At 46.4% G+C, this 17,500-nt stretch overlaps 1 protein-coding gene across 5 annotated transcripts in view; it reads left to right on the top strand.

Moving 5' to 3' along the window:
• Positions 1 to 17,500, top strand: part of LOC137092479 (cohesin subunit SA-1) — a 68,826-nt gene that overhangs the window by 13,207 nt on the left and 38,119 nt on the right. For 2 of the 5 annotated variants that reach the window (XM_067456728.1, XM_067456724.1), the window contains exons 9-16: positions 4,205 to 4,402; positions 4,608 to 4,703; positions 6,077 to 6,156; positions 6,271 to 6,562; positions 7,000 to 7,102; positions 7,185 to 7,285; positions 10,197 to 10,289; positions 11,026 to 11,118. In XM_067456728.1, coding sequence (XP_067312829.1) covers positions 4,205 to 4,402; positions 4,608 to 4,703; positions 6,077 to 6,156; positions 6,271 to 6,562; positions 7,000 to 7,102; positions 7,185 to 7,285; positions 10,197 to 10,289; positions 11,026 to 11,118 — 1,056 coding nt within the window. The remainder of the gene's footprint in view (positions 1 to 4,204; positions 4,403 to 4,607; positions 4,704 to 6,076; positions 6,157 to 6,270; positions 6,563 to 6,999; positions 7,103 to 7,184; positions 7,286 to 10,196; positions 10,290 to 11,025; positions 11,119 to 17,500) is intronic. The other 3 variants (XM_067456727.1, XM_067456726.1, XM_067456725.1) reach the window with 3 other exon arrangements.

Raw genomic sequence — 17,500 nt, 5'->3', positions numbered from 1 at the left:
CTGCAACTTGTTGAGCGAAGTCTGAGACGAAAGTCTACAAACTGGAGAAGCCACTTGAACCACGCCGTAGATTGGCTATTGTTTTGTGGTGGTATGCTACCCCTGGCGAATACCGCACAATCGGTTGTCTTTTTGGTGTGGGGCTGTCGACTGTTTGTACTCTGGTTCATGAAGTGACCGCGACATTGAAGAGAAAACTTTTCAAACGTTTCATCACCTTGCCCAGAGGAGAAGCTCTTCAGAACACTATAAATGGATTCGCTTAACGTGGGTATCCATTATGTGCTGGTGCAATAGACGGTAGCCACATCCCTATTATTGCTCCCCGGGAAGATGCTGCAGCTTACTACAACCGTAAAGGATGGCATTCAGGCTATGAAAACGCTCTTCTAACTTGTTTACACCAAAATAAAACATGTCAACAATTCTCAATAAAAAATACTTTATTTTGGATAGAATATAAAGTGTGTTGTGCCTGTTTACATAAAATGTAACAATTTCAAGTATACAGAAAACAATTTTTGTTGTGATCCAGCACTTGGTGAAACTTTTTTTTCAAAGCCTTCAGCTTACTTATAATTTGCGCTTTCTCTCTCGGGAAACCACGCTGATGCATTTTTATTTTTATTTGCTCATAAACGACCGCATCACGTACCGTTCCACTGAGCTGGCGAACGATCTCATCTTCAGCGCGGAGAGTAAGGAGCTCCGTGGTCTCAACTTGTGTCCAGTTTGCGCACATTTCTGCGTGTTTAATTGTAGTTTAATTTGTGTGCGAAAATTCTGCGTTTAAAACACCGACGAGCTCTTCTGGCACTGCAGGGTTGTATTATTGAAAAAAAAACAAGCTCTAGGAGTCGCACGATAACTACGTCATCACTACGTCACATCCGTTGCGGCATTAGTTTCGGCTTTTGTTCACGCAGCGCTCGTCCCGGGTCGGATACCGCAATATTACTAGGTCCCCGACCCGGGTCGGATTCGGTAATCAGTCCCGGGACGTGGTTGCTTTCACACGGAAGGCGACCCGGCAATGCTCCGGGAATATTCTGGGTCCGATGTGCAGTGTGAAAGGGGCTAGAGTGGAAGAACTGGAGAACTCCTACAGAGAGGTCACACACACACACACACACACACCACACACACACTCACACACACAGAGCCATAAGCCCCGTTTCCACCACAGGAACTTTACCCAGGAACCAGGAACTTTGGGTGGTACTCGGTGTGTTTCGACCGCAGGGTCTAAATGAAGTTCCGGGTAAATATTTCCCCCCCCAAACGGCCCTGCTCGCGACGTAGCACTTTTTCAAAGTTCAGGAACTTTCGAGGGCGGGACTTGGGCGCTGAACATGCTGATTGGTTGAGCTCAGGCAGCATTTTATTTCAACTCGGCATTTTTAAAAGTCTTTTGCGAGGTTCGGTCTACGTTCAGTAATAATCAGTCTTACGCGCCGCGCTCATGTTGACAAGAGAGGAAAGTTAATTTTTCTGAGGGGTAAACTTTTTATTTCGTAAGTTATGAAGATAATGTTGGAGTAATGACTCAGCGTATATTGCCCCAGGCAGTTTTTACTTTAACTGCGCCTGACAGAATTTTTTTTTTTTCTCAGATGATTATTTAAACAATTAAATATCTTATAATATAATACTGTATTAGTCCTGGTGGCCGTTAAGAGTTGCTCTGGCCTCAGTTAACACACTCCAGCTGCTGGAGAAAACAGCGGCGACATTTTTGATGCGGCAGACAAACTGCTTATGTGACAAAATGATTGCGATTGAAAGTCATCACATGTGAACACCAGATCGGTTTAGATAACGTCTCATGTAAACAGTTCACTAAATCTTTCAATCGGTACACACAAAAATGATTACTGTCCGTTAGGGCTGACATTTTTGAAAAAAATCTAATTCGAACGGAATTCAAATATCAAGCAATGCATTTGAATATATTCAATGATCTACAACGCCGTCATCTCCAGCAGCTGAATGTGTTTACGGATGCCATAGCAACTCTCAACGGCCACCAGGGCTTACGGTTTGTTGTAAAGTGTAATAATCATCTCAGAAAAAATAAATTCTAATGTCAGGCGCAGTTGAAGTAGTTAATGATTGTTTGCTTACATAGGCGTAGGGACAGTGTCATTATGCCAACATTATCTTCATAATTTCTTATGAAATAAAAAGATTATCCCTCAGAAAAATGTATTTTCCTCTCTTGTCATGCTTGGTGAAGGCGCGCTGTGCCTACATCACATAAAGAGGCACACTCAAAAGTAATCCGGTCAGGTCATGGTGAAATGTTTAGTTTGATCGATTCATGAAAAGGTTTATCCACCCATCTCAAAACGATTACAATTTCATTCAGTTTGGGCATTTTTATTACGATTGATCAGGTGTTTATATGGAGCATTTTCTTTCAGATTGGACTTTTAAACTGATTGCAGTGCTCCATGTAAACGCACCGGCAGTAAAAACAATTGCGCTACATGGCACTTTAAAAACCGGATAGTTTATTTATAGTTCGATTACGGATATTTCACGTCATCTTCGCATGCATATCGAAAAGTGACAGCCCTGGTCCGTCACTGGCTTGGAGGAACAGTCGCGTGCAGTCCTACATCACCGGACTAATCTGCCTAATCTTCTCGGAACTTTATCGCGGTGGAAACGCAGACAGCTGCAGGTCTGGGGGGGAGAAAAGTTCCTGTAAAAAAGTTCCTGGTACAAATTGTTCCGGGTAATTTTGGTGGAAACGGGGCTATAGACAGAGTGGAAGAACTGGAGAACTCCTACAGAGAGGTCTCACACACACACACACACACACACACACAAACACACACACACACACACACACACACACACAGAGCCATAGACAGAGTGGAAGAACTGGAGAACTCCTACAGAGAGGTCTCACACACACACACACACACACACACAAAAGCCCCGTTTCCACCAAAATTACCCGGAACAATTTGTACCAGGAACTTTTTTACAGGAACTTTTCTCGATCTAAAGTTCCGAGAAGATTAGGCAGATTAGTCCGGTGATAGGACACGCGACTGCTCCTCCAAGTCAGTGACGGACATGTCTTACTGCAGTAATCATTTTTGTGTGTACCGATTGAAAGATGGACTGTTTACATGAGCCGTTATCTTAACCGATCTGGTGTTTACATGTGATGACTTTCAGTCGCAATCATTTTGTCACAAGCAGTTTGTCTGCCGCATCAGAAATGTCGTCGCTGTTTTCTCCAGCAGCTGGAGTGTGTTGACTGAAGCCATAGCAACTCTTAACGGCCACCAGGACTAATACAGTATTATATTATAAGCGGTTTATCTGTTTAAACGAATAATCATCTCAGAAAAAAATCAATTCTTCTGTCAGGCGCAGTTAAAGTAAAAACTGCCCGGGGCAATATACGCTGTGTCATTACTCCAACATTATCTTCATAACTTACCAAATAAAAAGTTTACCCCTCAGAAAAATGAGCTTTCCTCTTGTCAACATGAGCGCGGCGCGTGCTGTCACGTCATGTAAGGACACACACTTATAGTAATCAGTCAGCTCGTTTACTTGGTGAAAAAAAATTAATAACGAGTGTGGAAGAGATTCAAGCTGTGCTGCTTTTGCTGGTTATGTGTAGGTTTACTAAAGAGGTAATAATATGCAGATTCAGCAGCATATTCAGAAAGCTTGTAAAGCTAGGTTTAAAATGACAATGTATATTATTATCAGCTATTATGGACATTGCACGTGAGATGGCTGAGACGAACGCGGTTGAAATAAAATGCTGCGTGAGCTCAACCAATCAGCATGTTCAGCGCCCAAGTCCCGCCCTCGAAAGTTCCTGAACTTTGAAAAAGTGCTACCTCGCGAGCAGGGCCGCTTGGAGGGGGAAATATTTACCCGGAACTTCATTTAGACCCTGCGGTCGAAACACACCGAGTACCACCCAAAGTTCCTAGTTCCTGGGTAAAGTTCCTGCGGTGGAAACGCGGCTAAATAGTCACTCACTCGCACACACTCACACTGACTCCCACACACACACACATAGAGTCACTCACACACAACTTCGCAAAAGCGGTGCTAAACCTACTCCTGGTAACTCACAAGTAAATTAAAAGTGTGAACCGTCCCTTTACCTGGAGTTCAGGGCAGTGTGTTTATCTTTGTGTGTGTGTGTGTGTGTGTGTGTGTGCAGCTGCTGGAGCACCAGGAGGACCTGAATTCTCTAATGAACGGGATCTTTAAGGGTGTTTTCGTGCACCGGTACCGGGACCGAGTCCCTGAGATCCGGGCCGTGTGTATGGAGCAGATGGGGCTGTGGATCCGGGACCACCCCGCACGCTTCCTCAACGACGAGCACCTCAAATACGTGGGCTGGATGCTGCACGACAAGGTGCCATCGACACACACACACACACACACACACTGATGCTCAGAGCGGAGGGCTTTACATTCTCTCTCACACACACACACACACACACACACTGATGCTCAGAGTGGAGGGCTTTACAATCACTCACACACACACACACACACACACACGCTGATGCTCAGAGCGGAGGGCTTTACAATCACTCATCATACGGTGTGTGTTCCAGCAAGCGGCTGTGCGGCTGCAGTGTGTGCGGACCTTACAGAAGCTGTACGAGAAGGACTTCATCAGCCAATTAGAGCTCTTCACCAGCCGCTTCAAGGTGAGAGCGCGACTCACACACACACACACACACACACACACACACGGCCTGATGGACAAACCGGCGTATAAACTCGAGAGCAGGATTAGAGATCCGTGTGTAGAGAACACAAGTCAGTCGCTGAAGCTTTAGCGCTCAACAATCAGCCTCTTTTAGCGACTGTGATTAATAATAATCATTAAAGCTGCAGGCAGCATTTATCAGGGTTCACGCATTTAAGGCCTTTAAACAGTAAAATAACTACAGTTGAGAGCTCAGGTAAAATTAAGTGATAAACTGACAAAATGGGATTTTAATTGTTATAATAGTGAGTTTATAAAGTCTAAATATGAACAAAATGACTATGCAACCATATTGTGACTCTATAAGCTGGAATATTATGGGATAGGCTACAGTGCTTCACAAACTATCCGAACTCATTCATTACTTGTCCGCTATATAGCATTTAAAGGGGTACTTCAGCGCTGGGAAGATGAATCTGTATTTAAACTGGGTCATCAATGCAGTAGAAATGTGAAATTAGTTTTGAATATGGTGTCTTCTAGACTGAGAAAAGACAGAAAATGTATTTTTGTCCCATGGGGATGAAAGACTACAATTCCCAGAATGCCCTGTGAGGCCATTCCCAACGCCACCAACTTCATTACTGTGATATACCTACTGAGTTGAAGACACTACAATTAAAAACTGAACGTGTCTGTTCAATACAATGAGTGAGTCGCCGCGCGAGTATCACAGCACTGAGCACTAACTGCACGAGTGATGAGAGCTGAGGTAATCGCGACTACACTCGCCGCATACATTCACAACGCGAGTTCAGTCTGGCGTGTTTTAGTTCATGCCTTTGCAAGCTTAACTTTCATAGAAATTAATTTGAGAAGTTAAAAGACTTACATTGCTCACTATAGCTCAGTTTAAATGAGTGCCTGTAGCTGAGCTGAGCTCTCCCTGCAAGCTGAGTGTGATCTCCATCCCCCATGTGCGGGTTCAAAACATGCGGAAACGGCTCCCTCTGCTGTCTTTAGCCTTTGGGCAAACATTCCTCCTATGATGCAAAAATCGTCAATTTGCATCATAGGAGGAATTTTTCCAGAAATAAAATGCATAAATCTCTTGTCTCAGGGAGATATGAGGGGGGAAAGCACAATAATTTGAATATACTCCAGGGTTTCTACTGATACAAGGCCATATGCTAATCGCTGAAGATACCCTTTAATCTTGGTGACAAATTAAAACAATCATAAAAGTGATGTGAGAGACCAAACGCTGGCAGACTGGCACTGTCTCAGGTCATCCTCATGTATATAAAGGTGTGTTGGTTTAAGTGTGTGTGTGTGTGTGTGTGTGTGTGTGTGTGTGTGTTCTCTGCTCAGGAGCGGATGGTGGGCATGATCCTGGATAAAGACTCGGATGTGGCGATGGAAGCAGTGAAGCTGCTGCTGATCATCCAGCAGTGAGTTCAGTTAGTTTATCAGCTGGAGCCGCTTCGTTTGGTTCAAAAGATGAGGTGTGTGTGTGTGTGTGTGTGTGTGTGTGTGTGTGTGTGTGTGTGTGTGTGTGTGTGCAGGCAGACAGAAGATGGCCTAAGTGAAGACGAATGTTCTGCTGTCTATCCGCTGGTCTTCGCCACACACCGAGGTCTCGCCTGCGCAGCTGGAGGATTCCTGTACCACACGTATGTTCATCATACACACACACTCTCTCACACACACACACACACACACACACACACACACACACACACACACCTCATGAGTTGTGTTCATGTGTGCAGGCTGTGCAGTGTGTTAGACGGCCGTGCAGACAAACGCAGTGCTGCTTTTCTCCGCTTGCTAGCCCATTTCTTCATTAAGAGCGAGGTAATCCACTCATATCCCATCATGCACCTCTGCTTCTCTCTGATCACATGATCCGTGTGCTGTTGCAGTCAATATTCATAAGAATTTCTTCATCTTAGTGTCTGCCTTTATAAATCACAGTTTGTTGCTCAATCTGGCCCTTGTCAAACTCGCTCAAATCCTTACGCTTGCCCATTTTTCCTGCTTCTAATACATCAACTTTGGGGAAAAAATGTTCACTTGCTGCCTAATATATCCCACCCACTAGCAGGAGCCGTGATGATGAGATCATCAGTGTTACTCAATTAACCTGGTCATAATGTTATGCCTGATCAGTGTATATTGATGTTTCAACAAGATGAGCAGCCTGTAGATATAGTGTGTGTTATCTTGTCATGTGTGTTAAATGTCTTCTCTGTGTGTGTGTGTGTGTGTGTGTGTGTGTGTGTGTGTGTCAGTATCATGATCACGCGGCGTATCTAGTCGATAGTCTGTGGGACGTTGCGGGGGCGGAGCTAAAAGACTGGGATATGATGACATCAGTCTTGCTGCAGGAAGGCGGTGAGTCAGTGTCCAATCAGAGGGCCTTGAGTGCTTTTGAGAGCTTTACTCAAACTCAGGTGTGTGTGTGTGTGTGTTGCAGGTATGGAGGACAAGCTGGAGAGCGCGATGATTGACATCATGATGTGTGCAGTGAGACAGGCTGCAGAGGCCACGCCCCCGACCTCCCGCTCGCAGAAGAAGGTGAGACAGAATCAGACAGACAGGTGTGGGCAACACAGGGCTTTCTGACTGGACTTTAATGTAGGACTGCAACTAACGGCCATTTTGATATCATGGTGGTGCTGTTTTACTTTTACTTTCTTTTAAAGGGCTCATATAATGGCACGTGCACTTTTACAAGCTGATTGTATGGAAATGTGTGTTGGCAGCACCTGTACACAACCATCCTATAATGATAAAAATCCATCCACTGGTTTTTTTATCTTATGTTTTCCCCTGTCTCAAATCGAGCCGTTCGACCGTGTGACGCCACACAAGCCCCGCCCACGACTGTTGATTGACAGCAGTGTTTCACCTCAGACCCGCCCTGAGTGAGCTCACCACAGTCCGCCATTGTTGATGCGCTGGAGTAAAATGGTGTCTCAGCGATTGTGTGTTCTGTTCTTGGGTGTAATAATGAACACAGCAGTCATTCTGATGCTCCTCAATCTGACCCGCTGAAGACGCAGTGGCTGAGTTTTGTTTTCGTCAATGCTTTTATGTATGTGCGAACCGCGAATCATTTCTCACCAGACTGCTTTATAACCGAGGGACAGTATGAAGCAGGTTTGGCTAATAAGATGCTCTTGAATAAAGGACTCAGATCTGACGTGTTCCTGCTGCACCTCCTGAAGAAGTGAGTGTAGTTTGAAATGCTTGCATGCTTCACGATGAATTCGGCTAAAGTGTGTAAATTACATTACGGCATGCTATGTTCCTATGTTATGCGATATAATTCACAACCCCACGTTTATAATGAACAATGCGTTATGGTTATTGTGTTATTATAAACTGTACGCTGGTTTTAAAGTTAACGTGGATGTGGTAACACTAACGCCCGTTTCACACATACTCCGTCTGCAGTGTGTGTGCGTTGCATATTTTTTCCCGTACCCATGTTAACGGATTACAGCTTTCACACTGCACGCGGATGCGGTCCGTCAGTCCGTTCCAGGAGCGTTGCGTCTGCAGCAGTGCACGGATCGTTTTCGTACCGAGTCTATTTTTTGCTGCGCTGCGTTGCGTTGCTGCATTAAAGCGACAGAAGACTTTTCGCATTAAAATTAACATGTACTGACGCGAAAATCTAGTCATTTCACCACAGATGCATATCATTTAAAATATACTCTTGTTTCAAAGTCAACGCATGGCTTTTTTTTCTCAAGGAAAGCAACAAAACGACACCTTACCTGGCATTTAGGTAAAAAAAAAAAAGTGCCATAATGGAGAGCACTCGTACTTTCTTGGAGGTGAAAAGCAAAGTTATTTTTGCCCTGCAGGATTTCTTTTAAAACGGTGTAAAAACGAAAGAAAAGACGAGAGTCGGCTGTTTTTGAATAGACTATTACGTTTCTAATTTAAAATGTTTGTGATTTAAGGCTATAACCTGTGTTTAAATGTTTTGCCACTTGTGTGAGCTAAATCTAAAGTATATAAATATGAATAAATGAATTTAATAAAATGTTTAAATGTAGTAGCCTAGGTAACCTGACTTCTATTAAAGAGTAAACAAAGAGAATTGCAATTCTGACGAGGCATGTTCAGTAAAAACTTTTGGATTTTAAATAAAAATAATGAATAAATGCTGTGTTTGTGATGTGCAACAGCGGATCAGTTGCGGACTGCAAACGCAGCATATGTGAAAACACTACAGGGCTTACGGATCCTGCAACGCACACGCAACGCAACACGCACCGCACACGCACTGTAGACGGAGTATGTGTGAAACGGGCGTAAGCTTAATTATGTAGAGGGTTTATAACGGTGTCTGTTACTGCATAGATAACGTTACGCATCACTAACAAACCGACATTAACAGAAAAAAGGTTTTATTGACATTAGTTGTAACATCAATCTATCAATGAACTCATACGTCAGTAAACGCAGAGCATTCATCGCTAACATTACCCTGCCAGTACATAAAGACAGATCAAACTGACCTTACGTTACCAACCATTCAGAAACGTCCTGTTTAGCCTTAAATGTCGAATTTCGTTGGAGCCGCCATCTTGTCCCGGTCCGACTCCGGTTCAGATTGATAAACTCCAGGTGAAAGTGTCCACAGAACAGAGGGGCGGGGTGAGCAAAGCTCATTAGCATTTAAAGCCGTATTGCCTGAAATGGCTTGGGGAAAACAGCTGTTTTTCAACAGGTAAAATTAGTGTTTTCTTACAATACTAATGAGAATTTTTACTAGACACTAAAGAATTGTATTAACTTGTACAACAATGGCATTATATGACCCCTTTAATAACCATCATATGCACAATAATACAATGGTTCAGTTTTACAAGCATTTTAAATAGTTTTTTATTCAACGACCATTCAAAAAAACAGGAAAATATGTACGTACATTTATAATTAAAACGCTTTTCCTGAATATTAAGGGGCCAGTTAATGTTTGAGGTGTCTCATGCAAATGCACATTTGGATAACTGAGCTACATCGGTAAGAAGAAGTGTAGACCGTGGTATTTAAAGCGGCGGTGAAATGCTGTTTCCTGCATACTGAGCTTTACGCTGTTAAGACTCGGATTCCCATCCTAAACATGGACACAGTTTCAAACACTAAGTTGGACATTTGATGGAGTATTTCTGTGTCAAAAATACTCCTTCTGGTTTCTCACAAGTCTCCGAACGTTTTTTTCCAAGTATGAGAGTGTGTGTCACCTGACAGGCCACGCTAATGAGAGGGGTTTCCTGCAGCCGCTCACCCATTGGCTGGCCATTAATCTATAGCCAAATCATTATTGAACGTCTTCATTATCGATTATTTGACGTGCAATTGGAAGGATTTCCCACTCGATCCAGGATTAGCGTGTCACAGTTATCATCGTCTTGGCAAACGCAATCCTCTGTGTGTGTGTGTCTGTGCGTGTGTGTATGTGTTGCAGACTGTGACTGCGAAGGAGAAGCGTCTGCAGGTCCAGGAGCGGAGGCGTATCACTAATCACTTTATCCCAGTGTTTCCTCATCTGCTGGCCAAGGTGAGTCTCCTGCGGATCATCAGACCCTTCCTGATCTCAGGAACTAGATTATATTCCCTGCTCTAGCATTTACATCCTCCAGCACAACTCTAACAGCACTGAGCTGCTCTACACCATTAAAGCTCATGGAGTGTGTGTTTGAGAAGAAAAGCACTTAAAGGGTTAGTTCAGCCAAAGGGAAATGTCTGTCATTAACTCCTCTCCCTAATGTCGCTCCACACCCGTAAGACCTCCGTTCATCTTCACACACAGTTTAAGATATTTTATATTTAGTCCGAGAGCGTATGCAAGTGTATGCACACTATACTGTCCATGTCCAGAAAGGGAATAAAAACATCATCACAGTAGTCCATATGAGACATCAGTGGGTTAATTAGAGTCTCTTGAAGCATCCAAAATACATTTGGGTCCAAAAATAACAAAAACTACGACTTTATTCAGCATTGGCTTCTCTTCCGGGTCTGTTTTCAATCCGTATTTGTGACTGTGCAGAAAGCTGGACACACAAGCTTCTGATTGGCTGTTGAGTTTAGCGAACGAGAATAAGAGCTAAAGTGATGAAAGCGAGCCGTCTGGAATAAAGACTGTGATTGGTTTATCTGCAGACCTAGTTCAGCACTGATTCCTGCTGATAAAGACTGATGTCCAGTCATCTGTCGCCAGTTCTGTGTGTGTGTGTGTGTGGCCTCACGACTGAGACGTGATCCGTGTGTGTGTGTGTGTGTGTGTGTCCCAGTTCTCCGCAGATGTGGGGAAGGTGAGCCGTCTGCTGGCTGCTCCGCTGTATTTCCAGCTGGACGTGTACGGCACATCCGGACGCCTGGAGAAAGTAGGAGTTTCTGACAGTATATTCACATCTCTCTCTGTGTGTGTGTGTGTGTATGTGTGTAGATGCCTTGCCCACACACCAGCCCCGATCAGTGCATCTGAATGGGGTGATAAGTGACCTTTAGATATACGGGTAGTTTAATAGGCAACTGGTCACTTGTCATACGCCATTTTTGATAATCATTTGGCTTTTGTGCGGTTCCTGTGATGTGACATTTAATAGCGTGATGTTAGTTTATTTCACTAATTCCATTCAAAAAGCAAAACTTGTATATTATATTCATTCATTACACACAGACTGATATATTTCAAATGTTTATTTATTTTAATTTTGATGATTATAACTGACAGCTAAGGAAAATCCCAAATTCAGTTTCTCAGAAAATTAGAATATTGTGAAAAGGTTCAATATTGACGACACCTGGTGCCACACGCTAATCAGGTAACTAACTCAAAACACCTGCAGGCCTTTAAATGGCCTATCAGTCTAGTTCTGTCGGCTACACAATCATGGGGAAGACCGCTGACTCGACCGTTCTCCAAAAGACGACCACTGACATCTTGCTTTGTGTCCAAGCACATTAATAGAGAGACGAAGAAAAGGAAAAGATTTGGTAAGAAAAAGTGTACAAGCAATAGAGATAACCGCCCCCTGGAGAGGATTGTGAAACAAAACCCATTCAAAAATGTGGAGGAGATTCACCAAGAGTGGACTGCAGCTGGAGTCAGTGCTTTAAGAACCGCTGCGCACAGACGTCTGCAAGACATGGGTTTCGCATTGCGTTATATCTTAAGGTTTTTAAACATTAAACAACGTGTAAACAAAAAATACAGGCCTAAAAAGGCATTATGAGCTCAAGCAGCGCTAGTGGACAGAAACGCTAATAAAGCAGAGCGCGTTAGTTATTGTGTAGAACGCACACACGAGTCAGTGTATGTTTGTCAAGTTTATATTGTTTCACATTTTCCTGTTGAGAGAAACGATGATATTATTGGATGATGATATTATTCTCGGTTGAGAGTGTGCGCCGCTGACAGACGTTGCAGAGACAAAGATAGCGGTGTTAAGTGAAGTTTAAGTGAAGCACTTTGTGTTTTCTGTTCTTAAACCCTCAACAATTCTTAAAGGCAGCATTTGACTCAAGATCATTTTGCTATTATAATGTATCTCGCTCTCACTCAGGGTACAGATGAGCTTATACCCACACTCGTGATTAGACATGTGCCGATTTTCGATAATGCGATTTATCACGATAATGAATATGCACGATATTGTTATCGCGGGCACTTTAAAATATCGTAAATAATAATTTATTAACAATTTATAATTTTTTTATAATGCACTCAAGAATACTTTGCCCATCAACCGTATAAATGCTCAACACCGCTGTATTCTGCGTCAAAGGGACACGCGCTCAGATATAAACAAGCCCAACGTGCGTTTGCACATGACTGAACCGGTGAAGGAGACGCGCTGCTGAAGTGCCGCTCAGTGTCAGCAGAGGGCGCTGATGAACCGGTGAAGGAGACGCGCTGCTGAAGTGCCGCTCAGTGTCAGCAGAGGGCGCTGATGAACCGGTGAAGGAGACGCGCTGCTGAAGTGCCGCTCAGTGACAGCAGAGGGCGCTGATGAACCGGTGAAGGAGACGCGCTGCTGAAGTGCCGCTCAGTGTCAGCAGAGGGCGCTGATGAACCGGTGAAGGAGACGCGCTGCTGAAGTGCCGCTCAGTGTCAGCAGAGGGCGCTGATGAACCGGTGAAGGAGACGCGCTGCTGAAGGGCCGCTCAGTGACAGCAGAGGGCGCTGATGAACCGGTGAAGGAGACGCGCTGCTGAAGTGCCGCTCAGTGTCAGCAGAGGGCGCTGATGAACCGGTGAAGGAGACGCGCTGCTGAAGTGCCGCTCAGTGACAGCAGAGGGCGCTGATGAACCGGTGAAGGAGACGCGCTGCTGAAGTGCCGCTCAGTGACAGCAGAGGGCGCTGATGAACCGGTGAAGGAGACGCGCTGCTGAAGTGCCGCTCAGTGGCAGCAGAGGGCGCTGATGAACCGGTGAAGGAGACGCGCTGCTGAAGTGCCGCTCAGTGTCAGCAGAGGGCGCTGATGAACCGGTGAAGGAGACGTGCTGCTGAAGTGCCGCTCAGTGTCAGCAGAGGGCGCTGATGAACCGGTGAAGGAGACACGCTGGTGAAGTGCCGCTCAGTGACAGCAGAGGGAGCTGATGAACCGGTGAAGGAGACACGCTGGTGAAGTGCCGCTCAGTGACAGCAGAGGGCGCTGATGAACCGGTGAAGGAGACGCGCTGGTGAAGTGCCGCTCAGTGTCAGCAGAGGGCGCTGATGAACCGGTGAAGGAGACGCGCTGGTGAAGTGCCGCTCAGTGACAGCAGAGGGCGCTGATGAACCGGTGAAGGAGACACGCTGCTGAAGTGCCGCTCAGTGACAGCAGAGGGCGCTGATGAACCGGTGAAGGAGACGCGCTGCTGAAGTGCCGCTCAGTGACAGCAGAGGGCGCTGATGAACCGGTGAAGGAGACGCGCTGCTGAAGTGCCGCTCAGTGTCAGCAGAGGGCGCTGATGAACCGGTGAAGGAGACACGCTGCTGAAGTGCCGCTCAGTGACAGCAGAGGGCGCTGATGAACCGGTGAAGGAGACGCGCTGCTGAAGTGCCGCTCAGTGTCAGCAGAGGGCGCTGATGAACCGGTGAAGGAGACACGCTGGTGAAGTGCCGCTCAGTGACAGCAGAGGGCGCTGATGAACCGGTGAAGGAGACACGCTGGTGAAGTGCCGCTCAGTGTCAGCAGAGGGCGCTGATGAACCGGTGAAGGAGACGCGCTGGTGAAGTGCCGCTCAGTGTCAGCAGAGGGCGCTGATGAACCGGTGAAGGAGACGCGCTGGTGAAGTGCCGCTCAGTGTCAGCAGAGGGCGCTGATGAACCGGTGAAGGAGACGCGCTGGTGAAGTGCCGCTCAGTGTCAGCAGAGGGCGCTGATGAACCGGTGAAGGAGACGCGCTGGTGAAGTGCCGCTCAGTGGCAGCAGAGGGCGCTGATGAACCGGTGAAGGAGACGCGCTGCTGAAGTGCCGCTCAGTGACAGCAGAGGGCGCTGATGAACCGGTGAAGGAGACGCGCTGCTGAAGTGCCGCTCAGTGTCAGCAGAGGGCGCTGATGAACCGGTGAAGGAGACGCGCTGCTGAAGTGCCGCTCAGTGTCAGCAGAGGGCGCTGATGAACCGGTGAAGGAGACGCGCTGCTGAAGTGCCGCTCAGTGACAGCAGAGGGCGCTGATGAACCGGTGAAGGAGACGCGCTGCTGAAGTGCCGCTCAGTGACAGCAGAGGGCGCTGATGAACCGGTGAAGGAGACGCGCTGCTGAAGTGCCGCTCAGTGGCAGCAGAGGGCGCTGATGAACCGGTGAAGGAGACACGCTGCTGAAGTGCCGCTCAGTGACAGCAGAGGGCGCTGATGAACCGGTGAAGGAGACGCGCTGCTGAAGTGCCGCTCAGTGTCAGCAGAGGGCGCTGATGAACCGGTGAAGGAGACGCGCTGCTGAAGTGCCGCTCAGTGTCAGCAGAGGGCGCTGATGAACCGGTGAAGGAGACACGCTGGTGAAGTGCCGCTCAGTGACAGCAGAGGGCGCTGATGAACCGGTGAAGGAGACGCGCTGGTGAAGTGCCGCTCAGTGTCAGCAGAGGGCGCTGATGAACCGGTGAAGGAGACGCGCTGGTGAAGTGCCGCTCAGTGACAGCAGAGGGCGCTGATGAACCGGTGAAGGAGACACGCTGCTGAAGTGCCGCTCAGTGACAGCAGAGGGCGCTGATGAACCGGTGAAGGAGACGCGCTGCTGAAGTGCCGCTCAGTGACAGCAGAGGGCGCTGATGAACCGGTGAAGGAGACGCGCTGCTGAAGTGCCGCTCAGTGTCAGCAGAGGGCGCTGATGAACCGGTGAAGGAGACACGCTGCTGAAGTGCCGCTCAGTGACAGCAGAGGGCGCTGATGAACCGGTGAAGGAGACGCGCTGCTGAAGTGCCGCTCAGTGTCAGCAGAGGGCGCTGATGAACCGGTGAAGGAGACACGCTGCTGAAGTGCCGCTCAGTGTCAGCAGAGGGCGCTGATGAACCGGTGAAGGAGACGCGCTGCTGAAGTGCCGCTCAGTGACAGCAGAGGGCGCTGATGAACCGGTGAAGGAGACACGCTGGTGAAGTGCCGCTCAGTGTCAGCAGAGGGCGCTGATGAACCGGTGAAGGAGACGCGCTGGTGAAGTGCCGCTCAGTGTCAGCAGAGGGCGCTGATGAACCGGTGAAGGAGACGCGCTGGTGAAGTGCCGCTCAGTGTCAGCAGAGGGCGCTGATGAACCGGTGAAGGAGACGCGCTGGTGAAGTGCCGCTCAGTGTCAGCAGAGGGCGCTGATGAACCGGTGAAGGAGACGCGCTGGTGAAGTGCCGCTCAGTGGCAGCAGAGGGCGCTGATGAACCGGTGAAGGAGACGCGCTGCTGAAGTGCCGCTCAGTGACAGCAGAGGGCGCTGATGAACCGGTGAAGGAGACGCGCTGCTGAAGTGCCGCTCAGTGTCAGCAGAGGGCGCTGATGAACCGGTGAAGGAGACGCGCTGCTGAAGTGCCGCTCAGTGTCAGCAGAGGGCGCTGATGAACCGGTGAAGGAGACGCGCTGCTGAAGTGCCGCTCAGTGACAGCAGAGGGCGCTGATGAACCGGTGAAGGAGACGCGCTGCTGAAGTGCCGCTCAGTGACAGCAGAGGGCGCTGATGAACCGGTGAAGGAGACGCGCTGCTGAAGTGCCGCTCAGTGGCAGCAGAGGGCGCTGATGAACCGGTGAAGGAGACACGCTGCTGAAGTGCCGCTCAGTGACAGCAGAGGGCGCTGATGAACCGGTGAAGGAGACGCGCTGCTGAAGTGCCGCTCAGTGTCAGCAGAGGGCGCTGATGAACCGGTGAAGGAGACGCGCTGCTGAAGTGCCGCTCAGTGTCAGCAGAGGGCGCTGATGAACCGGTGAAGGAGACACGCTGGTGAAGTGCCGCTCAGTGTCAGCAGAGGGCGCTGATGAACTGCAGAATGCAGCCGGTTACCCCGGAAACCAGCAAACAAACAAAAAACGCGTGTAGTTTTTAAAACAGCCATTCGTTTTTGTAATCTCAATGTTGTTCATCACAGCACCAAATTCTTAATACTTAAAGACTTAATAGGCTATTTATTTTCAAATTTAAACATTTTTATGTTTTAATCTGGACTACAACATGCCCTAATGATTAGAACTGTTCTAATTATTTGTTATTGTTCAGTATAACTTTGAGACATACGACTTCATTAGTTAACATGTTAATTCATTATTACCAAACTGACAATGAAAAATACTAATAAAGAATTAATCATTCTATGTTAATTTCTTAGTTACTTTTTAATAACATTAAAATAAATAATCAAAATAACTTTTTTAATGGACCTAAGATAAAACTAACAATGATCAGTATTTATTAGCTAACATTACCAAAAACATTATACTTTCTGTACCAAATGTAGCTATTGCTCAATCTTAGTTAATGCATTAAATAATGAGCCCTTATTGTAATTTGTTAGCCTACCTGTTGTTCTTTATAGCCTAATTCTTTTGCACTTTAATCTGTTTGAAAATTGTACTTCTACAGCTCTGAAAAAAAATCAAGATACCACTTAACATTGATTTCTCAATGAGGGGTCTCTTCATTTTTTTTCCAGAGCTGTATATATTTTTGGTGCATTATTGTATTTAAATATTCAGTTATTTTTGTTCTTACAAAAATAGTTCTTAAAGCTGTTATGATATGGCAACACTTTTTTTATACGTATATCGTGATAAAACTTCATAAATTAATCGCAACATGAAAAATTGATATCGGCACATGCCTACTCGTGATGCAGTTATGGGCTCTTTCCTCATTCGGCTGGTGTTTGGATCTCATGTGATTCTGGTTGTGCTGGTGATATTATGATGACTCAGTTTTATTAACTAATTTGATTGAAAAGTAACTCATTTTGTAAGATCATTTTCAATTGTCATCTAAGTAATTCCAAACATGGCGAGGCAGACTACATTATGCGATCAAAATACACTCCACTTATTAACCTGCTCCACAGCGCCGCCCAGTGGATTGAGTTATAACTGTGGGATTTAGAGGGATTCATCATGGTTTCACTGCATTTACAGCCAGCAAATCAATGCAGTAAAATTCAAATTGTATTTTTAGTTTTCAAATATTAATTACAGGGTTTGAAAGCATCTGAATTCTGAAAAGTATCTACACATGACGGGCGGCAAAAATATCACAAGAACAGCCTGACGTGTGCTGACCACTTATTGTGACTGTACACAAATAAAAGGAGAAACTGAACAGATTA

Source organism: Pseudorasbora parva, chromosome 11, assembly GCF_024679245.1.
Source record: "Pseudorasbora parva isolate DD20220531a chromosome 11, ASM2467924v1, whole genome shotgun sequence".
NCBI classification, from domain to species: domain Eukaryota; kingdom Metazoa; phylum Chordata; class Actinopteri; order Cypriniformes; family Gobionidae; genus Pseudorasbora; species Pseudorasbora parva.
The sequence above is the reverse complement of the archived record's forward strand: the minus strand, read 5'-3'. Positions and strand labels throughout refer to the sequence as shown.